Here is a 26,971-nt window from a genome sequence, read left to right as displayed (position 1 = left end):
AGTAGGGTGAGGGTCTTGTAAATTTTATCGAGTAAGTCTTAATATAATCCTTTTCCTCCCATCTTGATGGCTTTGATACGATAAAAATCTTGGAAAAAAATCCAGAGAATTTATGAAACCATGTATGCACATAACACTGAGGAGATATAGGCACCAAATTATCAAAGATGGTTATATCTTTGAGGAGGGGTAAGATTACAGGGATACATACTTTCTCTATTGTCTCTATCTTTGATGTTTGAATTTTACATAATGGACAAGTATTGCTTTAGTAATCAGAAAAAAAAAATGAAAAGAAAAAAGACTCTCAGAACAAAAACATTAGTGCTACGAATGCACTTAAAAAAGTTATATTAGAAATCATGACAATTTTTATAGTACTGTATCTAATTGTAATTATACAAATTAACACATGCATATATTGTCCTAGTAAAAATGAAACTGTAGATAAGTCTCCTTTATTAGCCTCTCCCCCTCAGACACACCACACCCTGGAAACCTGATCTCCTTTCCCCTCTTTAGAGGCTGATATGCATTAATATATACATTTCTATGTTTATATATATGCACCATTTTTCATGCTCTTTAGCCATAAATTGATCATACTATGTTTACAGATCTGAGACATGCTTTATCATGCAACATGTCTTGAAATTCTTTCTATGTCGGTACAGAAATAGCTATCTCATTCTTTAAAATCTATTGATTAGTTTTCCATAGTGTTGGAATTGTTCCTTGTAACAATAATTTAGGTTGCTTCCCGTTTTGTCAGCAATCTGAAACAAGGCTTAAGATGTAATGATGTTGATTTTAAAGCCTCGATAATAGCATACATATTTTTCATTCCTAATTTGTTAGGAAGAGGAGTAGGTAGGGACTACTTTATTTACTTATTTATTTATTTTATTAATTTATTTATTTAATTTATTTATTTTTGGGTCTTCATTGCTGTGTGCGGACTTTATCTAGTTGCTGTGAGCGGCAGTCCCTCTTTGTTGCGGTGCACGGGTTTCTCATTGCAGTGGCTTCTCTTGTTGCGGAGCACGGGCTCTAGACACACAGGCTTCAGTAGTTGTGGCTCGCGGGCTCAGTAGTTGTGGCTCGTGGGCTTAGTTGCTCCACGGCATGTGGGATCTTCCCAGACCAGGGATTGAACCCGTGCCCCCTGCATTGGCAGGCGGATTCTTAACCACTGCACCACCAGGGAAGTCCAGGACTACTTTATCTTTTTAAAACAAGATCAAAGATTAAAAGTTACTAGGGTTTGCCAAGGGCACTAGAAAGGGTCAAAAACACTCTGCTTTGAGCAGCCACAAGGGCACTGAGGAATTCAACCACACTAAGAGGATCTTTAATAGAAGGCTTTGAAGTTTTTGCCTGCATCATAATAATGCAGTGGATAAATGGGAAGGTGCAATGGATGATATCTACATGGGAAGTGGGTTCTGTCAGATGTACGACATAATGAAAATCTAAAGCAAATAATTATGGCAAGGCAGAGAGAGATCATTATAAAGCCACAGAATTTTGACGCTAAAAGATATCACAAAAGGCAAGTCCAATCCCCTTTTACACAGAAGCAAAGTCTGTGACCCACTTGGTTAAGTGATTTGCCTAAGGTTGGGGGCAAAAACATTTAAAGTAGGTTTTCTCATTCCAAGGTGAGTAGAATTGTTTTCACTGGCAGAGTTTCTCAAGCTTTTCCATAGAAGCCCCCTAGAGTAGAACAGACTGATGCACCTAGGGTGGGTAGGGATGGGGTAGGGGGTAGAGTGGGAGTTACGGAGTACTTATGGGTGCTGAGTACTTATTTTGAGCCAGTCTCTGTGTATTGTTTCATTTATCCTTCATTATAATTCTGATAGGAAAACTGAGACTCAGAGAGGGGATCTGTACAGTTAATTGAAGTCCAGTCCATAGTTGAAGTCCTAGAAATCGAAATCTTCAAGTTGGCTGGCATGGACGGCAATACATCTCTGTCATCTAGCTCCATCCCCTGAAGTGCCTGGGGCACTGCTTAGTGGTCAGGAGTGAGCACCTGGTCTCAGATGGTCTGAATCACAGATGCACCACCTACCAGGGGTTCTGGGCAGATTATTTTACTTCTTTGAGTTTCAGTCACTTGTTCTGTAAAATGGGAACAATAAAGAACCTCTCTTGTAGGTTTGTTTTAAGAACTGAATTAGGCAATCCAGGGCAAATACGCAGTCTAGTGCATAATGAACACCAGGCAGTTTACGAATGTTAAATATGATCAAAATTAATAATAATTTTACTCCCTCACTTGTATGTGTTTGATTTTTTTCTTTAAATCTTTCAGTAAGACTCATTCTCCAGAAGATGGACTATAGCTTCTTGCACCCACTGGGGCTCGATGAGCTGTGCACCCCCATCTCACTCCCTCTCTCCCACCATGTTCACTGTAACCAGGGCAAAGAGCCCGGGCTACAGCACCAAGTCCACGTTCCTTAAAAGGTCGCATGGTGCCCTCCAGACCTGTTTCCCTTTCCTCTTCAAGCTCACTTCTCACTGCAGTCTCCCATGCTCTTTGTGCTTCAGCAATCTTGAGCTCCTTATAGCTCCCCAAATAAGCAGCCACATTTCCACATTTTCACACTTTCCTGCCTTTGCATCATGGCTCAGCCTGGAAGGCTCTTCATTGTCTAATTTGATGCCGGGAAAGCTCCCGCTCTCCCTCACACCCAGCTGTGTACAGCCTCTTCTCTTCATGGTGCTACATTACCGCCCTCCTCATCCCAAGCACCAACTGTTCCTTCTTCCGTCCACCAGGACTTCTGTGCCTATTGCTTGCACCACACTGTCCTGCGAATTTTACGGACTTGTCTTTCTCCCTTAGCAGACGCTGAGGGCAGAGACTGGTTTTGTCTCGCCACAGCGCTGCACGGTTCCTGGCACCTAGTAGGTACACAATAAGTGTTGGCTGAACAAATTGGATTACATTTTACATAACGACCCTTTCTCTGAGTCGATGGGGATTACTGTGACACCAGAAACTGACCTTGATCACATCTCTCAGTTCTCTTTGGAGGGTCATTTTTGTTCATCTTAGTATCTCTGAGCAGAAATATTTAGAACCAGAATGTAACGTAGAATAACTATGTGTAACTGGCACCAACCGCCCTTGAGGCAACAATAAAAAGAAATGGTGTACATTCTTCCCCACCTTCAAATTCCTAGTCCTTCAGGTTAATCCAACCCTTCTAACGTTAGAGGCCTCAGTTTCCGCCTCTTCTTCTGCTCATGTTAGTCTCCTATTCAATAGTTGTCCAGCAGCTACAGATTACAATGCAGGGTCCTTGGCAGGTCCTTGCTTATCTTTCTAGCCTCACCTCTACCACTCCCTACCTTGAATTTTCCTTTAAGCAGTGCTAAATCTCTTCTGGTTCTCTACATATATAGCATCTTAATTTTTGTTTTCCCCTCTGCATACAAGGACCTTCCCTTCCTTCCTCACCTCAATTTTACACCTAATTGGTATATATATATATATATATTTTTGCGGTATGCGGACCTCTCACTGTTGCGGCCTCTCCCGTTGTGGAGCACAGGCTCTGGACGCGCAGGCTCAGCGGCCATGGCTCATGGGCCCAGCCGCTCCGCGGCATGTGGGATCCTCCCGGACCGGGGCACGAACCCGTGTCCTCTGCATCGGCAGGCAGACGCTCAACCACTGCACCACCAGGGAAGCCCCGGTATATAATTTATACAATAAAATTTACCTTTTTGGTAAATGTGTACAGTCACACTCACATATAGAGCAACCGGATCACTCCCCAAATCACCTCACCCTATGCTTCTGTGCAATCAGTCCACTCCCTCCACCCCTCATCCCTCCTGACAATGACTTATCTCTTTCCTGTCTCTATAATTTTTGTCCTTTCTAGAATGTCTTACAAATGGAATCATAAAGTGTCTAGACTTTTGTGTCCGGCTTCTTTCACTTGTCATATTGCAGTTGATATTCACTGATGTTGATACAGGTATTGGTGATTTATTCCTTTTTATTGATGAACGGTGTTCTATTTGTTTTCTCCTTTTTAAGACCCAATCTAAGAATCACTTTCTCCCGGAAGTCTTCTCTGATCCAAGGGTTATATGTTGTTTCTGTGTTCCCATAGCACTCTAGACTTCCCTTCATCATGGCATATAGCACATTGTACATTGGTGACTTTTTTAGGTATCCATGACTAGACTTAGCTCTAAGGGGGAAAGTGTGTTTTAGTTATTCCCATATTACCAACACAACACCTACTAGGTGCTCAGATGCAAGTGTGAATGGATCTCTGTTGGAGTGAGGCAGCCTTAAAATAGGACATTTTGATAACCTAACAATGAACTCCCACTGATGCAGTCTCATTAAACTCTCACGACAGCCTGTGAAACTGACACTAGTATACACCCTTTACAAAGTAGGAAGTTAAGGCATGCCAATTTGAACCCCAAACCCACTCTAAAATATAGCATGACAATGACATTCCTCTGTAATGTGAGTGGCTTGAGGACTAGGAATCTGTGTGTTGGTGGCAAATGTTCATTCCCTTTAACCTCTTCTCTATTTTAGCTCTGGCCAAGCCAGCAGAAAAAGAAAGGTAGTGTCTGGTCAGCTAAAAACAAAGCTCTTAAGTCAAACAAAATGGTGGCGGGATGGGCCAGTAGCTCACTGGTCCTTGAGAAGAGACTAATTCATTCCAGATGGCCGCGGTTGGCTGGGAAACTTCAGGCAGTCATTCCTGCATGAAGCAACCCTGAGGCTGCAGCTGGATGGTGCCCGGCCACAGGCAGGGGGAAATGGAAAGCAGATTAAAAAGGACTTTGGTTTAATTGTCACTCAACCAGCTGTCTCTCAGCTAGGAAAATCTGACAAACCTCCCGTCCGAGACCCGTAAATAACTAACATCGGTCCCCAGCAAGCGCGAGGGTCAGGGATCCATGTCTGGGGTCAGGATGCGGAATGGTAATGACATTGGTGATGAAGGCTGAGTCCCTCTCTTCCCTCGTTCCGCATGCAGTCCCTCACTCCTGCGAAGACTAGGGGGCAATTAAATTCAACTCACATGGGCCAGTCGATCAAATCTAGCAAAGAGCTCGTTGAGCATCCTGACCAGCTCCTGGGCAGACAAGGTCGTGGAGAGGTTGGTAAATCCTTTGACATCTGCAAAAAGAATACTGGACAACAGGGAAGGGATGGGGTGGGGAGAAAAGCACATTAATATTTTAATCTATCCTGGGAGACACATCACGATTCAAACAAACCAAGTGTGGTCTGAGATTTTAGCTCTCCTTGCCACGGGAGTCTCAAGGAATGCCTCAGTGTTTAACAAACATCTCAGCAGAGAGTCCACCCAGGGGTTCAGGAAGGACAAGAAGGCAACGGAAAGCCCTTCTTCCTCTGCAGGGCTGTGGAGTGTGGGCAACGCAAACAACCCAAAAGGGAATTTTTCACTAGGAACAGATCAATTTATTGTGGAAAGCAAAATGAAGCACTATGAATTATCTCTACATTTTCACAATGAACTGCAAAGCAGATTGCATGAGCACAGAGCAAAATGGACATGGGGACAGAAGAATGCGAAACCTCGTTATCTTCAGCCCAATGACACACATATACTCTACCCAAAACGGCAGGCAAGCAGAGTTAGGCATTTTCCAAAAATTGTGGGAATAGGTAGCAAGCCTGGGAGACCTTAGGCAGAATAATTAATTATCTGAAATGCACATTTACTAAGTTAGGTGAGGTGTGATACTATGCATATGCCTAGGTGGAAGGGAAGGGGCAGTCCTTGAAAGCCTTATAAACGCAAGGCACTGAATGAACACTGTCTTGTTAATCCATCCAGTTACCCTGTGGGGAAGGGACTGTTCATTCCATTGTGAAGATGAGGAAAGTGAGGTTCAGAGAGGAGGGAAACTTGCTCAACATTTACTAGTAGCCCGGGGCAGAGTCGGGATCGTGCACGTGGCTGAACTGCACGGTGGGGCACTGCTTCACCCACATTAACACACCATCTCAGGGACTGACGCAATCACAGGGACACCTCTGAGAGGAAGGATGGAACACCAAAAAGTGTACCATATTTTCTTGATTCTCGTGTTTGATAATCTCTGAAACTGACGGCATTCTGCAGTGTGTCAAACTTTTTGACTATTTTTCTTAGTGTTACATAAAATAATGGTGTCCTACCATTATTGTGACTAGTTTTAATGGAATAGGTGAATCAGCCAGAAGGCACTGTGGAATGTGCATTGACTTACTTTGGTCACCCCTGGTATTCAGTGGTTCTTAAAGTTGTCTCCATTTTTATGGATTCTCGTTCCTAAAAAATGTACAAGTATTCAAAATTTTGCACTTCATTTCAAGGGATCTGTACCTTCCCAGAAGCCCATTCAGATTCTCATTAAGAATTTTTAGACCTCAATTTAAAAACTATTGCTTTAATTAATTAGATAATGCCTTAATTATTTTATCAAATATTTATGTATCTACTATGTGACCAGCTACACATTGTGCGAGGAAGTTGTGTTAAATGATAAAGAAGCCTCAGTGCACGTCCTCAGGATGCTCAGAGTATGGGGAATGGAGTTGGGCTAACAAAGAGAAAGACAGAAACATAGGCAATGACTACTGTGATAAAAAGACACACACTGGGGATGACCAGCCATTTGGGGGATCAGGAGTTTTCTAGTGAAGCAAAGTCCAGGCTGAGTCTTGAAGGATCTAGGGGACTTGATGGGTAAAGTGAGTAAATGAATGGCGGCTCTTAGCAAGAGATCAGCACATACTAGGGTCTGGTGGAAGAACAAGCAAATGGACCAGGGTTCTGCAAGCATTCAAGGATAGCTAGTCAAAGGGTAGTGTTGAGCAAGGAGGGTGGGAAGAGAAGAGGGAAGAGGGAGAGAAAAAAAAGAGAAAGAAGGAGGGAGGAAGGAAAAGAGAGAGAGAGATGAGGTCAGAGAAGTGAGCAGAGGAACAATATGGAAGGGCTTGATTAGCCAGGTTGATGAACACAGACTTTTCCCTAAACATGATGGAAAGCTAGTGAAGGGTTTTAAGCGTGGGAGCGATACCTTTAGATTTTTAATGTATAAGGCTTCCTCTGGCAGAGTCACTACACTGCCACTGTCCTCTACAGCTTTCTGGTGGCATAGCAGCTGGTCACATGCATAGGATTTGGGTCTAGACAGATTGGGGTTCAAACCCCAGATCACCACTTATGAATACTATGAACTTCTCCAATACTTTATCTACTGAAGGTGACTGTAGGACCTACCTCACTGGTGGGCAGCAAGTGTTTAGCACAGTGCCTGGCATAGTAAGTGCTCCATAAATGCATTAGCTCTCTCCATCGTTATTGTACAAAAGTGCACTATGACTGAACGGTTGGGAAGAGAGAAAGAGGTAACAGAGAAGGAAGAGAGTCTGACCATTAACTGGATTGTTACTTGTGGCTAAAAGAATTCCTGTTGACAGAAACCTGAAACAATAGTAGCAGCAATACTTACAGAGTGTTAACTGTGGACTTGATATGCTCTAAGAGTTCTACATGTATGAACTCGTTCATTCCTCATAACAACCTATGAGGTAGGACCTAGGATGATCATTTCCATTTACAGATAAGGAAATTGAAGCCTGAGTAACTCTCCCACAGACATGAAAATCTAGGATTTGAACCAGGCAGGCTAGTTCTGGAATCTACACTGTTTATCACTACAGTAATACCACCTTTGAAGTAAGCCATCATCATGGCAGGTGGGAAGTAGAAGGGTCCAGAGATCATCTAGTCCAACTGCTCACTTTATGAATCCATTTGCCCCAAACTATTAATATCTATCTGTCTATGGCAGGACAGCTTCATTAATTAATTCATTCAACAGCTAATAAATGGAATGCCTACTATATATGTCAGATACTGGAGATACAGTGGAGAACAGAAAGTACCACCACAGTCCTTATGAAACATGCAGTCTATTGAAAGAAGAAATGGGATTCCCTGAGAGCAAAGGGCATAAAAGTTTCAGATGTGTTCAGTGTTCCAAAATCATGAATTTTTTTTTTTTTTTTGCAGTCTTCTGAACACACCATGCTTTATACACTGGTGTTTGTATATGACGTACCTGCTCCCTGGCATAGTTTCTTTCCTGTTGCTACCTATTAAAATCCTACTTGTCCTTTAAGACCCCACTCATATGCTAAGATTCTACTTTTATGGAGATTTCCCTAAGCATAGCCTGTCACCCCTATTCTAGCCTCCTGCCCAGCCTGTGCTCCCCTCTGTCATGGCATTTATCACTTGGTAACACAATCATGTGTGCAAAGTGTGCTCCATCCACGAGCTAAAGAACAGGAAGAGAGTTACCTCCGTATCTCATCCCTCAGCACATGGTGGGCCTCATGGTATATTTCCTGAATTGAATCAACAGAAATCTTCAGAATTGAGTCTTCCTTCCTCAGAGTGTGGTTATGGCCACTGCTGGCATCTCTTGGGAGCTGGTTAGAAATGCAGATCTCAGGCCCTGCCCCAGACCCACTGGATCAGAATCTAACAAGAATTTAACAAGAGCCCTAGGTGATTTGTGTGCACCTTAAAGATGGAGAAGCCCTGGTTTAAGTCATAGTTATGCAATAAGAGTTTGTTGAGCAAAAGACAAGAAGCAGAAACCAGGGCCCTGGTTCTCTCTTGTTCATTCTGCTCCCCCCAGGTGCTGGGCTCACGGTCAGTTCTTTCGACTCTAGGTATAAACTTGTAATCTTCCAGATGACTATACCGAAGAGGCCATATTAATTGTCAAATCTAATTTGCTTATATAAGTTGTTTATTTGGCTAAAAATAAGCTATGTTACCTACTAGTCACTCTGAAAACAGAGTCCTCCTCAAGGAGAATTCACTAGACTCATTAGGAACACGAGCCCTGTGTAGACTTTTACTCCTAACTTGTGTTCTTGGGCAGGTCATTTAACCACTCTGAGCTTCCATTTTCTTTATAATAAAGCAGAGATCACTAAAGCTGCTCTGCAGGATCACTGAAAGGAGAGCACTTGTAAATCACGGCATAGTCCTCGGTAAGTGGAGAGTATGTAGCTCCTTGTGGAAATTTTTGGGAATTGGAGAGTGTTTAATAGATGGCCACACAAACAGACCTCCAAAGCCAAGTTCTCTAGCTCCACTCAACTGCATTTTGCTTGTATGTGAAACAGTAGTCTGCAAGGCCAATGTTAAAACCAAGCAGGATCCTGTGGGGCTCCTGGGCACAAAAGCCTTTCTGTGTCCCCCATTTCTTGATTACAGGAAATAGGCTTCACTGAGCCTCCATGACCTTCCCTGAGTTCCAACTAGCAGGTTCAAACCGCTGCTAATCAGGGAAGGGAGGGGATGCAGAGACAAGGGAGGAACAGTCAAAAGAAACAATAGTGCAGCCTTGGGGCAGGGTCCTGGCTCTCCCTCAAGGGATACACATAACAACATCTTTGAGCTGTTTTGCAGACACTGAAACCCTCACCAGGTGGGAGAAGTTAACTGTGCGCTGCCCACAAGCACGCAGACCCCAGACCGGGTGGAACCGGAAGGTTGATGATGCCGACTCCCACTACCTCCCCACCAACCAATCAGAAGAGTGTCCACGAGCTGATCACGCCCTCTTTGAGCCGTTACTATAACACTCCTCACTGCCCCCTCCAGGTTGGTCAGAACACAGAGTTTTGAGGGCAGGAGCCCGCCGTGGCCCCCTTTGCCTGGTGAAGCAATAAAGCTTTTCTACTTCACCCAAAACTCTGTCTCCGAGATTTAATTTGGTGTCAGGGTACAGAGGCCGGATTGGGCTTCAATGTGATGACTGTACATGTTGACAGGCCTGGCTGGGAAGAAACAGTCATTCAAGAAAGTGAGTAGACTGAGCTATGCCAGCAAATGTGTGCAAATGTACATGGCATGGGGTTTGGGGGCAAAAGGAACGGGGGCAGGGAGCTCTGGTAGAGAAGCTAACTGTCCACCAAATCCATGCCTGCCTGCCACTAGCAAAGACCACTAGCAGGGGCGCTGTGCCCCTCTTGTATCGAGGCGGAGCCATGTAATCAGGTCCCATCAATGGAATCTGAGCAGAGTGATAGATGCCATTTCTGGGCTGAGGTGGTAAAGAAGCAGGTGTGCCTTTTCTACCCTTTTCTCTCCAAGAGCTGAATGCCGACAACTTTGAAGCCCAAGGGGGTGATACAGCTATGAAATGCAGGGGGCTTTATCCCTGAATCACCCACTGGCAGGGAATATAAGCCAGGGGGAGTTGTGTGGATGAATTATATTGAGTTTACATCATTGAAATTGAGAGGTTATTTGTTAGAGCATTCCCCTAACTAGCACAAGAAATGCCTTAACTACATGGGGAATAAGGAAAGAGAAGTAGAATTGGGCAGATGGGATTGGAAGCCCAAATGGCTTCTCATAAAAAGCCGAGTGGCCATGTGGAGCTCCAGAATGAATCTGGTGAAGGCTCATATGTTTGCAGCTGAAATCGACTTGACAGTCCAAATGTTTTGTCCATTTCAAGCAGCTTGGTTTTTGGATTAGGAAACGGAGATCCGGAAAGATGAAATGATGCAACCGAAGTCTCACAGGGGGCTCATGCAAAGCGTTCTGGGATGAAAACCCTGATCCACTCGCCCCAGTCCACTCTCGGCCACTCATGTCGCCAGGCGTGGCGCCTCTTACTGCACCTTACCCGGACAGGATGCAACCAGCTGTACGAAATATGACTGAGTTAGACATTTATAGCAGACTGTTTTTAGGGAAAGGTCACAAAACCATAACAACAAAAATGCAACAGAGAAAAAAGAATGACCAGGTGGGTTTCCTCAAAGACAGTGACAGGATGGGAAATGATTTCAAAAATGCTCCCTTTCCTGCAGTGGGTGTGCTCTGGGGGCTAGGGAACAGGGTGTCGCAGCCGGCCCCACTCTGCTCTCAGACACGGGCTAAGGCCCATCCTCTTCTGCATTTTTCATCTCTGGTCCTATTTTAGCACCCAGCAGCCTTGCAGTGGGCAGGAGGGGCTCCACCGCCCCGAGTTGAGTGCACCTTCCCAGGACCAGTGGGGCTGTGGGCATCTCACCACCACTGCCTCTGTGAACGGCTGGGAGGGGCCCCTCCAGCTGCCAGGACCTCTGCACATTCTTCTCCCATTAGAAGTGGCTCCTCCATTGCGAGCTGAGACCGCTGGGAATGCAGGGCAGCAAACGCAATCTTAATTTAGTGCGGTGCGAAGTTCTGGAAAAGAGTCTGGAGCACAAAATCTCAGTTCAATGATTTAAGATAAACGGGCAGGGTGCAGGGGCAGAAGTAACTTTAGTTGTTCTTCAGTAAGGGAAGCACTGAAAATTGACAAGTGCAGGAAGAACTCCAAACATGCCTTTTATTGAACTTAAGGCTCCCAAGTAGGTTGACGTGGGTGTGCAGGCTTGTTTATTTTTTTCTTTATGAAGAGCCGTTTTTTTTTTCTTCTCTTTCTCTGTGGTGACAAACACTTTTGTAATATGTCATATATATTTTATAATATGTCTTATTTCATTATACTTCATTAAATTAGATACCATTATAATTATATATGAATCATTATACTATGTCAATACATATTTCATAATATGTCATATATGTCAAATATATGATATATATTTTGCATTTTTCTTAATTTTATCTCACTGTTCTGCCTTCACTTGTGCTGATTCCTCTGCCTAGGATTCCTTTCTTTGATTTTTTTTTTTCACTTGGCAGACTCAATTTCAAAGAAGGCAAATAAGGATCACCGCTTCTAGGAATGTTTCTCTACACACCTCCATCCCCACCCCGGGTCTTCCTCTTTTTATGATCTCTTACTGTCCTTTGCTTACTTAATAATAGAACCTCACACTGTATTATAATGACTAGTACTGCCCTGAGCCCGTTGTTCTAGAATTGGTATTGACGAGTTCCCACTGTCTGTGGGACAAATTCCTAGATCTGGAGTGCATCTTTTATTAGAGTTGAGACCCCGAATGACCTACACTGATATGTGTGCTAAAAGGTTGCATTAGAATCAAGACTTCTGCTAGACTTGCATTCACATAAGTGCCCTGGCACACCAGAAAAACACCCAGAGATGCTGGTGAGAAGGAAAAGTTGTTCTTCCCTCCTACCAAAGTTAGGAGGAAAGGAACTAAGGGGGTACCACTGGTCATTTTTAGAGCTGTTCAACCTACAGATGTTCCCCTATGTTTGGGAAATTCCCACCCTATGATGTTTGGTGGGAGGGAGATATAGTTCTCCTGTACAGGCTGAAAATGTCAGATATTTGCGTCCTAGTCACGTCTGGGGAATGACTGGGCTCAGCCAATCAGACACATCTGCCTCAGGCTTAACTTGAGATGCAAAGAGGCAGGGGGGTCAGAGAGTGGGGCAGGACAAAGCCAGCCAGTCCAGATCCTGGGGGCTGCGGAGGAATTCTGTGCGCAGAGGAGGCAGCTGTGTCTGGGACAGGGCTGGTAGCACAGGGAACGGATTCCTCGGGAACAGATTCTTCAGGTACAGTGGAAGCAGCGTCCTCACTGGCCTACTGCCCTGCTGTGATTTTGACTGTGCCTTCCTCTTCTTTCGGCCCATTTCCTGAGCCCGCCTCTCCATCCTTCCCCAGTGACTCTGGGAGCCCCCATGTAGCCCTCCAATACATTTCTTTTACATCAGCCGGGGTTGGATTCTTTTTCTGCTTGCAACGAGGAAATATGTCCGAAACAATCTACAACATGCTTAATGCTCTACTATATGCTTACGCCAGTCCTGTGCTTTGTATATATCTTCACTCACATAATCTACATAAACGCCTGTAAGGTGGCTATTAAAGCGCCTATTTTACAGAGAAGGATTCTGAGAGTCAGGTATGTAAATTGCCCTAGGTCATACACAAGGAAGAGGTAGAATTGGGATTCTAAACAGGTCTGTCTCACTGAAGAGGTATATTGTCTGGCACAGTGCTGGGCAAAGAGAGGGCACTGATGGATGGATGGATGGATGGATGGATGAATGAATGAAGGGATGGTTGGTTGGGTGTGTGAATGGGTGGAAGGGTCAGCGGATGCAGAATGGATGGATGGGTGAATGAGTGACCAAATATATGTTTGCAAAAGAAAAATAAGCTGTAGTCCTTTTCCTGGTATTGTTTTAAAGACACTTATAAGGAATATAGAGAACACCCCTGAGGCCTCCAGATCACATTCTGGAAATATTTTTCCCATCATAGTGTAAAAGGCTTTTGCCTTTCCTACTCAAAATGTAAAGGCAGGCAAGCCTACTGCAGGGGAGCCAGGTGGTAAGTCAACCAGCAAATTTAACTGCAGACACTCTTCTCGAGCCTCAATTTGGAAATGTGGAACTCTCTGATGAATAATCACTAGTTAATGAATTACTCAACCAAATGAAGAAAGGCGCTGACATTCAGGCAGACAGAAGTCATGGCCATGAGGTGAGCGCAGCCAGGAGCATGGGGATCACGCAGAGACCTGGGCGAGGTGTCCCGTTTCTCACCTGACATTCTCGTAGCGGTGGATGTAGATCCGGTGGAATTGATGCTGCAGGTGCTCGTCTTCCACGTTGGTCATGTCATTGATCATCTCCAGGACGACAAACCGAGGGAGCACAGACAGCACAAGCCGCTCCTGGGACACACAGATGTAAGAGTGAGAACTAAAGTATTGCCTGCCGTGTCGGTAAACAAAAGATGTTGCAGCCATCAAGCCACTACGTTACAGCCGCCTGGATGGCGAGAAGGGAACCCAGGATGGAGACAAACGGCCTGCCCGCTGCCAAGCCCATCCAGCAGTCAGCTGCTGCAGCCCCCCACAAAGGCGCACCCTGAGGAAACTCAGCATGAGAAAACACAGGATGCTGGCCCCAGAGAGCTGAGCTGCATATCAAAAGCATGATTTCAATGAGCCCAGACTCCTGTATCTTCCTATACATAGAAAAGTGCTAAACTGCTTAACTTGAGATATCTGGTTTTCTTTAATTAACAGTAATCCTTTGATGTTCCAACTACCTGGTCCTTTGTTGCAAAAACTCCTATATATCTCGGCTCCCTCCCACCCACCTTGCCTCTTTGGAACAGTTTTCTCAGCGTTATCTGAGATGCTGTGTCCCGGGCTTGATGTCCTCACAAAGTCTGCTGAATAAAACATAACTCTCAACTTTCAGGTTGTGAATTTTTTCTTCAGTTGACGAGGGACAGTCTTGTTAGGCTGACCACTGGGTCTCAGAAGGGTGGATGGACCGTGTAGAAGTAATGGGGCTCTTGGCTGAACTTCTCGAGGAATTGCTAATTTCATACCATCCTATGAACATGACAAATATCTACGGAGTACTTGTTATTTGCCGGGCACTGTGCTGAGTGTTGGGTATACAGTGGTGAACCAAATGAATGACAGCCCTACTACTGTGGAGCTTACATTCTAATAAGGAATACAGACATTAAATACACACACCCAAACATGCCGACACATACTTACAAAATGTGACAAGTGCCAAGCAAGGACAGGTCACGATCAGAGAGTATCATGGCTGATAACAGGATTCAAATAGGGGGTTAGGAATGACTTTTCTGAGCAACTGATATGTAAACAGATACATGAAAGTTTGGAATGAGCCAGCTCTCTGTGGTACAAGGAGAAGGGAGCTCCAGGAAGAGGAAACAGCAGGTGCAAATGTCCCGAGACAAACAGAGAGCAATGGTGTGCCTGGAGGGTGGTGATAGAGGGGTGTGGTGACAGTCAATGAGGTTGGAGGTGTAGATAAATGTGTCAGGCCTGCCTGAGATGTTAGCATTTAATTCCAACTAAAGCTGGAAGGCACCGCGTGATACTAAGCAGGGGAGTGACATAAGCTGATGGATGTTTTAAAAGATCACCCTCGGACTTCCCTGGTGGCGCAGTGATTAAGAATCCGCCAGCCAGTGCAGGGGACATGCGTTCAAGCCCTGGTGCAGGAAGATCCCACAGGTCGCGGAGCAGCTAAACCCGTGCACCACAACTACTGAGCCTGCGCTCTAGAGCCCGTGCGCCTAGAGCCCGTGCTCAGTAACAAGAGAAGCCACCGCAATGAGAACCCCGTGCACCGCGACGAAGAGTAGCCCCCGCTCGCCGCAACTATAGAAAGCCCGCGCGCAGCAACGAAGACCCATATAGCCAAAAATAAGCAAATAAATAAATAAATTAAGAAAAAAAAAAGATCACCCTTGGCTGTGGTTTGGAGAATGAATTATGAGAAGGGGGCCAAGGGTAGGGGCAGGGAGACCAGCTGGGGGAGCTCCTGCAGTGGTCCAGGGGAGAGGTGATGGGGGGATAAGGTCTATAGGACTGGCAACCAATAGGGATGGCAGGAGAGAAAGAGGGCGTAACCGTGGTGATGACTAGGTTTTGAGTTTGGTTGATGGGGAGCCTGTGCTCCATTCACTGAAACAGGGCACACGGGAGAGGAACCAGGCTCAGAGATATTAACTCTTTATGGAGAGGAGAGGAAATGAGACACACACCTCCACAAATTAGGGACCTAACACTTGACAGAATAATATTCTTCCATTGTGATCAACACAGCAGATAAAAACAAAATAACTGTTTAACTAGCAACATGAACTAAATCCTAAAACGATCTTGTGCTGTGGAAATGAGGCAAGAATCTGCTTCTTTTTTTTTTTCCCATAATTTGCTCGAGGGTGGAATGGAGTTTAAGACAGGTGTATTTTATTATTATTAATTTTTTAATTTAGGTGTAGTTGATTGACAATGCTGTGTTAATTTTTGCTGTACAGCAAAGTGATTCAGTTATACATATATACATATATATGTGTACATATATGTATATATATATATACATTCTCTTTTAAAATATTCTTTTCCATCATGATTTACCAGAGGAGTGAATATAGTTCCCTGTGCTATACAGTAGGACCTTGTTCTTTATCATTCTATATATTGATGCAATAGCTTACATCTGCTCACCCCAACCTCCCACTCCATCCCTCCCCCAAACCGCTCCCTGTAAGATGGGTACATTTTAACCACCATAGTTTCTCGTATCTTCATAGATATTTATGGACCCTAAGCATTTTCAGCATCTATTCTTTTATTTGTTCCTTGCAAAACCCTGAAAATAAGCAGGCACAAATAATTATCTTTATTTAACGGACAGACTGAGTCAAGTCAAATTACCTGCATGACCTGAACAGTTACCAAGTGGCAGTGGCAGGATGCAGTCCTTTACCACGTTTTTCCTGGATGGGATTCGTGGTGAGATGAGAAAAGCCCCAGGTTTTGAGTCTGACTGGAGTTTGGGTCCTGCCTCTATCCATTTAATAGTAACATAGCATTAGGCGAGAGACATCACCTCTCTGTAACTTAGTTCCCTAATTTGGCAAATAACTATAATATCATCTACCTCACAGGGTTGTCATGAAAATTCAATGAAATAAAATATGTGAGGGGCCTGGTGTTTATTCCCTCCTGCTTCCTCTCTGCTCTCCTCTACCCTGCCCTCATGGGAAGGGCTTTATTAATGAAGTGTCCACAGAGCTTCACACGATGAGGCTTTTTCCTCTCTTGAAAGCTGTCCCATCGTGGGGCTGAGAGGCGTCTGCCTCATGTCCATTTCCTGTTCATTATGCTGTCTGTCAACTTCCCAGGTAATTGTGACCCTGTTCCTGCAATCCCTGAGGGGTGGGAGTCGGTGCTCATCACAGCTTTGAAGCACTTGAAGCCTCAGAACAGTAGGTGCTAAATAAATATTTCCTAAACAAATGAGTGAACCCAGAGAAGGTGGAGACTGTGTCTAGCTCATGACTGCAACGCCTCCAATGGCCACCACGGTCCCTGGTACAGGATAATTATTTGTTAAACAGATTCTTTGGCAATGCACATTCAATCTTCAAGTATGACACAGATGCTTTATGGGAGACTTTCAGAATAAAATTTTAATAGCAAAATTCTCCAGCACCCAGGCTTGCCAGCTTCCGGCTAGCCCTGCTACTGGCAACTGCCCCAGGTCCTGCCTCTGTAAAGCATTTTCTGGCAGGCAATGGGAAATTGCACACTTTTGCTTCCCTCGGATTTGTTCACTGCTTGAGAAACATCGTTCAAATGCCCTGAAGACACAATCTGAAAGAAAATGGGAAAGTTTGCCCCTTAATACAATTCCCAACTCTTGCTGAGGCATAATTATCTCATTTTCTGGCTTTGGAGATCAGAAGTACAAGAATCTCTCCTGAAGCCAGACTGCGGCCCAGGGTGGCCTTTGTGTTCACATTCTGCACATCTTTTTCTCCCTGGGTTTCTGCATTTGCATGAAAAGGGACCCTGGGTTGATTTCAAGTGCGTCGGTGGCTCCTGCCTGGATTTTCCTCTCATCTCCTATAACTTGCTCTTTTCACGTCATCAAAATGGCTTCATGGGCAACAATTGCTACAGTGCACCCTTAGGGGGAAGTCAAGGTGAAAACCGTGAGGGGTTCAGGATCTTCACTTTATGTAAATGCTTGTCGTGGAGAAGAGAAAGAGAGTGAGGCAGTCGTCTGATGCAGGCAGCGCTTCTGGGCAGTTATCCTGAATGGCTTAGGGAAGAACTCGCCACTCTCAGGCTCTTGCAAACCGAGAGACCTCCCATTTATCTCTCTCTACTGCAGGCCAAGCAGTGTTAACTGCAGTAAAGGTCCAGGCACTGATGAGAGACTTATCCTGGGTTTATAGATAATGTCTCACTTTAAAGTGATCGCTCATTATGTAGCGTGTCAAGTGCTTTGCATCCAGTATCTAATCAAAACCTCACATTAGGTTACTATTTTCATCGCATATTATATATGAGATACTGAGATTTAAAGAATTTAAGTGAAATGAGGCAGCCTGGAGTCATGCACTCGGTAAGTGCATAGTGAAGACTCAAGCCCATTTCTTTTTTCTTTAAAACTCAGATTGTAATTCATCCGTTTATTCACTGATTTACCATGTCAAGGAGCAGGTGCTGCGTGACAGGTGCAGTCTGGACATGGAGAACCAGCAGTAGACAAAACCAGACACAGTACTCACCTTTGCAGAGCTAATGTTCTAGAGGTAATGAACGGTAAATAAAAATACTGAGTAAGAATAAGAGATGCTGTTGACATGAAAATGGAATCGAATGCTTTGGAAAGACGTGGTAATACTGAGTAGCTAGAACATTGCAAACAACCTAGATGTCGGCAAACCAGCCATATAAATTAGTGGGAAAAATAATAAAAAGCCAGAAGTCATTCTGATAATTTTGTGAGTACATTTAAATATTTGGCTCCATTTTAAAGAACTAGAAATCCTGGCTGATACACTATTAGCTGTGGTCTTTGTAAGAAGCAGTAGATCTCTGCTCAGGAAAATACCTTGGCCTTATTATTATTATTATTTTTCACACACACACCCTGTATTTTATTTGTACAAGAGATAAATAGACCGACACCAAGCATTGTAAATGGATGACCACAACAGAAGCAACAATGATTGCAATTATCAAACACGAGACACAGTCAAACTATGTCATGATATTGACATTCAGTCCAGTAATCCTCCATGGTAACAGCTCCTTTACTCTGAAGTGAAAATTGATTTGTATATTTTTTGCCTCTGGGTCCTTGTGGGATTTTGTTTTTTATTCAAACAGAAAGTCACAAAAATTATAGTCATCCTCATCAGTTCACTCAGTCCCATGTAATTAATTTTTTTTATCTTGATCTTTTGTTACCACTTTTATGAATTTATCAGTTTTCCATTAGAGTTCTGAAAATGCTTCTTCATTCAGTTCAGCAGTAGAGTCAGTTACCAGAAACCTGTACTTGTCAGAGTCTTTTCCATGAATTCCTTGAAGATGAAACCCTTTTATAGGAACGTTTTTGCAAAAGCACCAGAGTGCACCCAGAACTGTCTGTAAATGACACAAGACTTAAAAATGACCACGGTTAAAGATTTGATGAAAGTTCATAGTAACGCCATTGACAAGGAAATTTAGTTATTTCTGAGATACACATTTTAAAGTAATAACTAGAATTATGACTTATAACATACCAGAACATATAAGATTTTTAGAAATTTCATGTAATGTCTGAAACATTTATATTAACATATTTCCATACAAATAACCCAAAGAAAGTTTTTTGTTTGTTTTTTTATACTGCAGGTTTTTATTAGTCATCAATTTTATACACATCAGTGTATGTATGTCAATCTCAATCGCCCAATTCAGCACACCACCCCACCGCGGTTTTCCCCCCTTGGTGTCCATACGTTTGTTCTCTACATCTGTGTCTCAACTTCTGTCCTGCAAACTGGTTCATCTCACCATTTTTCTAGGTTCCACATACCTGCGTTAATATACGAGATTTGTTTCTCTCTTTCTGACTTACTTCACTCTGTATGACAGTCTCTAGGTCCATCCACGTCTCAGCAAATGACTCAATTTCATTCCTTTTTATGGCTGAGTAATATTCCATCGTATGTATGTACCACATCTTCTTTATCCATTCATCTGTTGATGGGCATTTAGGTTGCTTCCATGACCTGGCTATTGTAAATAGTGCTGCAGTGAACATTGGGGTACATATGTCTTTTTTTTTTTTTTTTGCATGTGTCTTTTTGAATTATGGTTTTCTCTGGGTATATGCCCAGTAGTGGGATTGCTGGATCATATGGTAATTCTATTTTTAGTTTTTTAAGGAACCTCCATACTGTTCTCCATAGTGGCTGTATCAATTTACATTCCCACCAACAGTGCAAGAGGGTTCCCTTTTCTCCACACCCTCTCCAGCATTTGTTGTTTGTAGATTTTCTGATGATGCCCATTCTAACTGGTGTGAGGTAATACCTCATTGTAGTTTTTTTTTTTTTTTTTGTGGTACGCAGGCCCCCCACCGCTGTGGCCTCTCCCGTCGCGGAGCACAGGCTCTGGACGCACAGGCTCCAGACGCACAGGCCCAGCGGCCATGGCCCACGGGCCCAGCCGCCCCACGGCACGCGGGATCCTCCCGGACCGGGGCACGAACCTGCGTCTCCCGCATCGGCAGGCGGACCCCCAACCACTGCGCCACCAGGGAAGCCCTCATTGTAGTTTTGATTTGCATTTCTCTAATAATTAGTGATGTTGAGCAGCTTTTCATGTGCTTCTTGACCATCTGTACATCTTCGTTGGAGAAATGTCTATTTAGGTCTTCTGCCCATTTTTGGATTGGGTTGTTTGTTTCTTTAATATTGAGCTGCATGAGCTGTTTATATATTTTGGAGATTAATCCTTTGTCCGTTGATTCGTTTGCAAATATTTTCTCCCATTCTGAGGGTTGTCTTTTCATCTTGTTTATGGTTTCCTGTGCAAAAGCTTTTAAGTTTTATTAGGTCCCATTTGTTTATTTTTGTTTTTATTTCCATTACTCTAGGAGGTGGATCAAAAAAGATCTTGCTGTGATTTATGTCAAAGAGTGTTCTTCCTATGTTTTCCTCTAACAGTTTTATAGTGTCCGGTCTTACATTTAGGTCTCGAATCCATTTTGAGTTTATTTTTGTGTATGGTGTTAGGCAGTGTTCTAATTTCGTTCTTTTACATGTAGCTGTCCAGTTTTCCCAGCACCACTTATTGAAGAGACTGTCTTTTCTCCATTGTATATCTTTGCCTCCTTTGTCATAGGTTAGTTGACCATAGGTGTGTGGGTTTATCTCTAGGCTTTCTATCTTGTTCCATTGATCTATGTTTCTGTTTTTGTGCCAGTACCACATTGTCTTGATTACTGTAGCTCTGTAGTATAGTCTGAAGTCAGGGAGTCTGATTCCTCCAGCTCTGTTTTCTTTCCTCAAGACTGCTTTGGCTATTTGGGGTCTTTTGTGTCTCCATACAAATTTTAAGGTGATTTGTTCTAGTTCCATCAAAAATGCCTTGGCTTTATTTTAAGAGACTAGATAATGAACATATTATTTTACATTTGTTACAAATAAAATATTTAAGTTGAATTGTTCATAATTCCCAATTTCAACGTACTTTTTCAATTAACTGAGTAACCTTCCATCCAGATGATCTCAGCTAAAGGGACTTTACAATTCTTATTTGGGTGTCTGTCACCCTCCCTACACTGTGAAGTATCTGAGAGCCAAGAGCATGTTTACTCCACCTCAAGAGCCTCGTGAGGAGTTGCCATATTATCTGATTCCTTTGGTGACAAGACAGATACCCTACTCAACATAGCTTAAAAAAAAAAAATCAGGCATTATCATAGCTATACTGGGTGTCTCAAGGATTCTAAGGGCAGAACCGAGGCTGGACTTTGGAAACAGAAGGACCCAGGGACCCATAATGACTCTTGCCCCTAAACTTGGGTCTCTGCTTCTCCTGTAGGTCAGCTTCATCCTTCTCTCTCACTTCTAAGCCACTGGGAGCTCTTGGTCCTTATGCCTTATATCTTTGGCCATTTTGAGAAGATTCTTGCTAGGTTCAAGACTCAACATGTCTGCATAGAGCCTCTGCTTGGGTCAACATCTAGCCAGGGTGCAGGATCAGGATAAAGATCATGGTCATTAATGGGGTGACCAATAAGAGGGGTGGGTTGGGTGCAGCCAGGAGAAGGAAGTCCCAGAAAAGTGGGTATGTGGTGGCAAAAAAGTACAATACGGTAGCCAATGTATGTTTGTAGAAGAAAGAGGTGCATAATAGATAAAATGCCTGCATCTGAACAAGGGTCTAGCTCTCACAGGAGGGATGGAGGGCAGGGAATCTGAAGTAAAGGTAAATGAGGGAAAAGGCAGTTACGTGCATCGCCTTGGAGCTGGGCTCTGGGTCTGAATCCTAACTCTGCCCGTTCCTGACTCTGTGACTTACCTTCTCTGTACTCCAGTTTCCCCTCTGTAAATTGGAGATGATAATCTTAGCATCACTTATTAGGGTTGGTGTAGGCTTAAATGAGCTAATATTTGTAAAAGAATTTGATAGTGTCTAGCACACTGTAACCACAGGCCAAATGTTTGTTAAATTCACTGGCAAGCATGCTGTATTTTAGCCATTGTTTTAGAACTCTAATTGTATAGCGGTGCTAAAACATAAAGCTTTTAGAATAGGGACATCACACAGGAAATAACGGGGAAAATGAATAGACAGAATACAATTGTCCTTCGGTATCCGAGGGGGATTGGTTCCAGGACCCCCCGCAGATACCAAAATCCATGGATGCTCATGCACCTTATATAAAATGGTGTAGTATTTGCACATAACCTATGAATATCCTCCTGTATACCTTAAATCATCTCTAGATTACTTATAATACCTAACACAATGTCAGTGCTATGTAAATAGCTGTCGGTGTGGGGCAAATTCAAGTTTTGCTTTTTGGAACTTTCTGGAATTTTTTTCTTGCAAATATTTTCCATCCATGGTTGGTTGCATCTGTGGATGTGGAACCCATGGATATGGAAGGCTGACTGTATGTGAAAAGGTAATCGTGCTACATGGTGAAAAACCTCCAGTCACACTTTCAATAATTAAAAAGTTAAAAATTTTATCAAAATCTGACTTTGTCATTTGAACTTTTATCTTAAAGGGCTTATATGGAATGTTCACCGAGAACTGTTATTGTTTCTGAAAGCCAAGTGTGAGCACAGCCATGCAAAAGCTATTGTTTAATTGTCTCCTAAAGGATACAAAGAATACTCTGTACATGCACTTTTGGCTGATTCAGCAAGGAGGTTAAAAAAAGTCTGGGTAACACCCATGTCTACTTGTTAGTGGTCTAAGATCCCAGGGACTCTGGTTCTGTTCAGAAATGCAATGACTAACGGGTTTTGGCATCAGGCAAGCTTGAGTTGAAACCTGTCTGAGTTCAACAACTGACTTGTTCTGTAACTATGATAACTTACATGAGCGACTCCTTTGTGCCTCAGTTTCTTCATCTACAAAATGGGAATAATAATACATGTCTTCCAGAAATTGTTTTTTATATTCAATGACAAAGCCTCTTTTATAGATCCTGGTATACAGTAGGTGCTTATGAAATAGCAATGGTCATCAGATGTATTTTAATTCATCCCAGTGGTCAAGTCATAGACTGTGGCCTGCACTGCTCCATAGTCTATAGTCCATGAGTGCAATTTAAAGGATGAATCACAAAATTCAGATTTGGGGGACTTTTTTCTTTTTCTTAATCTCTTCAAGGAGTTGAGAGTTTCTCAGGTCCCTTCATTTAGTAGTTCCCTGATATATCAAATTGGGAACCTTGAGACAGTGCTCTTGGCTCATTCTTTCATCTGCTCAGTCATTGCTGAATTCCTTCTCTGTGCCCAGAGATGCCAGTGCACAGGGCCAACCGAGGCCATGTCTCCTTCACAGACTGTGACTCAGATCCTGTCACTTAGCTGTGTGATCCTAGACAGGTTACTCAACCTCTCCAAGCCTCAGTTCCTTCATCTGTAAGATGATAACAGTAGCTCCCTTATCAGATTATTGTCAGGACCCAGTGAGACATGTCTTTTCAACCCTGGGAGTGGAGAGGAGGAAGTAGGGGTGGTCTGTACCGGGTGCAGGCAGGAAGGGGGTCTCTTTTCTGTAGAGAATTTAAATAATTATAACAGGGCAATTCCCTGGCAGTCCAGTGGCTAGGACTCCCTGCTTTCACTGCTGAGGGCCCAAGTTCAATCCCTGGTTGGGGAACCAAGATCCCACAAGCCACACAGCGTGGCCAAAAAACACCAATTATAACAAGATTAAGGTTGTTCTGCCTTTTATTATCACCACTCATTAGCAGTTTTAAACAATGTCAGCAATAAAATACTCCTCTCCACTCCCGAGATGACTGCTTAGCAGAGAACCTGGCATATAATACACTCTATAGTATAGAGCAATTAGCTCTTTGAATGCAGAGTGGCCCATGATGTAGCAATGCACACTTTTGTCATCCGTCTCACCCTAACCAAGGCTCAGTACACCCATGGTAACCTTTGGTTGAGGGTCTAGTCCGATGCATCAACAACTCTAACATGATGAAATAAAAAGGAAGGTACTTTTGTTTTCTTTGGGAAAGAAATGATAAACCAAAGGCAATATGACATTTGGGCAAGATGCTGAGCTCTCCTGAAAGGAATTTAGTCAAATGTGAGGAATAAAGAACACATTTGTGAGCCCAGAAGACATTAGGCACTAAATCTGCTGCTAAGAAAATCTCAGCACTTCTTAAGGCTTGAGGATTTCAAAGTCTTTTTAGAGAGTGCTAAAAGGCTCTTTCACATAAGGTTCACTACGTTTTTCAGACACAGGTAACACGACTAAGCATCGTGCTATTTTCACTAAAAAGACATTGATATGTATGTTGGAAATCACAATCGGAAGAACTGAATTTGAGTCTTTTTTTTTTCCCACATGTGCTTACTAATTTTCTGATCTTGGGCAAGTTACGTAGTATCTTTGAATCTAGGACTTCCCTGGTGGTCCAGCGGTAAATAATCTGCCTTCCAATGCAGGGGATGCGGGTTCGATCCCTGGTGGGAGACCTAACATCCCACATGCCGTGGGGCAACTAAGCCCACATGCCACAGCTACTGAGCTTGGGCGCCTCAACGAGAGAGACCCTGTGCCACAAGCTACAGAGCCCTCGTACCCTGGAACCCGTGTGCCACAACTAGAGAGAGAAAACCCACACGCCACAACTAGAGGGAAGCCCGCATGCCGCAACTAAGACCAGACGCAGCCAAAAATAAATAATAAATATCTCTGAATCTGAGTTTTCAGGTATAAAAGCAGGCATTAAATCTTGCTCTACCTGCTCCACAGAGGGGCTTTATTGAGGATGAGACATTCCAGCTTGATATTACAGTGTCTTAAAATTTAAAAAAGGGGAGCGTTCTCCTTCTCCGTGCATGCAGCCTAGTTGACAGACCGAAAATGACTGCAATAAAATATTAATGACATTACGATAGAAGTCAGCCCAGGGCACCACCTGTCTCTTGCCTGTTCCAAAGAGATACCAGGATAACAGATGTGAAAAATGAAATGCTTTGAGCTGTTGGAGAGATGAAAAGAGATGAAATATTTACATCCTGGTGATTAACAGACAAAAGAGGTGGCTTCGATAGAGCTAAACCACAAACTCTTCTGGACAATGGGAATGAAGAAAGAAGAGTTGACGGCGTGGAGAGTTCAACAGGAACACCCCCTGTGGGATGTGTAAACCTCTGCAGAAGCTAGCACCCAACTGACTACAGGGGAAGGGAAAACATTCTTCAATATTTGTCAACAATACTCTCCTACTTGGGGAAGGGGCCTCATGGGAACTGCTCCTTAACTCAATCATTATTTCATTCATTTCATACAATGTTACTTTCTGAATGTCTAATACCAAGGCAGATATTATGGGGGGGTTGGATATGAGTCCTCCATGGATCAAGATGCTTGCAATCCAGTGTCAAGATATATATAAGACGTGCCACGTAAGTCAAGTTGCAAAGTGCCAAACTTACCAAACTCCAGTTTATTCTGAAAAATTGTATCTAAAAAAATCTTACTTTTATTTCTGGCACCTAACTCAGGGCTTGGTCTATATTTCATAATGCACTAACTTGATTGGATATTGGCAATACATTTGTTACTATTATGAAAGCTCGGAAAAGGGCTCTGAGGAAAAAAGTGGTTAATGTGGAATTCTGATTGGATTTTGTTGACTGTGAGTCCTAAATAGTGAAAGGAAATCAGCCAAGTGCACTAAATAACCCCTGGATCAAGCTGTGCCTGAAGCCTGTTAGCAATGGAACTCTGAGTCTAAAGCTGGCTTGGGAGGAGTGTGCCCCTTGTAAAATAATCTTCGGTGGTTATCAGTTTCTTGCACTCGGTGAGCAGGTAGGTGCAAAGCTGGGGCCTTTGGAATAGCTGGGAGAAGAAAGGAGAGCATAAAAATCCCATGTGAGAAAAGCAAAGGGAACTGCCCCCAAACCCTACACTACTCTTGGGCCTCCTGGACTCCATCACTGGCAGTAGGAACTTTCATGGAGGTTTCATTGGAAGCTGGCACCTCCACTAGACGCTTCTCTGAGTAGAATCACTGTAACTTTTCCCTACTTAAGAAAACGGATTTGATTTCCCCAAGTCTCTCTGTTTATTACCATTGATTACACCATAGTCCTGGTGAGGCATCTGTGCACCTACCCCTAGATACTCAGTAACATGAGGCAATGCATTCTCCCTACTGCTAAGACCAAAACTAGTTGGAGAGTCTCCAGTGAGGAAGAGAGGGCAAGAGCCCTTCCAAAGGAGGGAGGGATATATGATGATGCACAGATTGTGAACAGGGTGGCATGTCCAGGAGACTTTATTAACCCACATGGCATAACAGTTGGTATACAGGCTCTGGAGCAAGACGGTCTAGGTCTGCAACTTACTAGCTATTACATAACCTCTCTGTTTATTGGTTTCCTCATCTATAAAATGGAGGTTAAAATACCACCCACCTCATAAGGTTGCTCTGAGGATTAAATAAAATAAAGTGATATACGTAAAGTGTATCGTATAACATCTAGCACGTAGTAAATGCGATATATGGGCTAGTTATTGCTACTTCTATCCAGCTAATGTTTTAGGTGGAGAGGTAAGAAATGAATTGGATTTCATTCTAAAGGCAGTGGGAACTTGCATTAAGTTCCTAGGAGTGCTGTAAAAAATCACCACAAAACTGGATGACTTAAAACAGCAGAAATTTCTTCTCTCAAAGTTCTGGAGGTCAGGAGTCTGAAATCAAGGTGTAAGCAGGTTGATTCCTTCGTGGGGGCTCGTAGAGAAGAAACTGTCCATTCTCCCTGCTTCTGGTGGTTACCAGCAGTCTCTGGTGCTCCGTGGCTTGGGGATGCATCATGCCAATCTCTGCCTTTGTTTTCACATGGTATTTTCCCCTGTATGTTTCTTCTCTCTGTGTTTCTGTGT

At 43.4% G+C, this 26,971-nt stretch overlaps 1 protein-coding gene across 1 annotated transcript in view; it reads right to left on the bottom strand.

The window, feature by feature from the left end:
- ADCY8 (adenylate cyclase 8) overlaps nucleotides 1–26,971 on the bottom strand; it is a 217,235-nt gene that overhangs the window by 130,254 nt on the left and 60,010 nt on the right. Inside the window, exons 3-4 of the mRNA XM_022554032.2 lie at nucleotides 13,560–13,690; nucleotides 5,076–5,187 (exon numbers count right to left, since the gene is read on the bottom strand). Coding sequence (XP_022409740.2) covers nucleotides 5,076–5,187; nucleotides 13,560–13,690 — 243 coding nt within the window. The remainder of the gene's footprint in view (nucleotides 1–5,075; nucleotides 5,188–13,559; nucleotides 13,691–26,971) is intronic.

Source organism: Delphinapterus leucas, chromosome 17 (assembly GCF_059928025.1).
Source record: "Delphinapterus leucas isolate spDelLeu-1000000601 "Yukka" chromosome 17, BTC_Dleu_Yukka2, whole genome shotgun sequence".
Classification (NCBI taxonomy): domain Eukaryota; kingdom Metazoa; phylum Chordata; class Mammalia; order Artiodactyla; family Monodontidae; genus Delphinapterus; species Delphinapterus leucas.
Note: the sequence above shows the minus strand (reverse complement) of the source record. Positions and strands in the feature narration are given on the sequence as shown.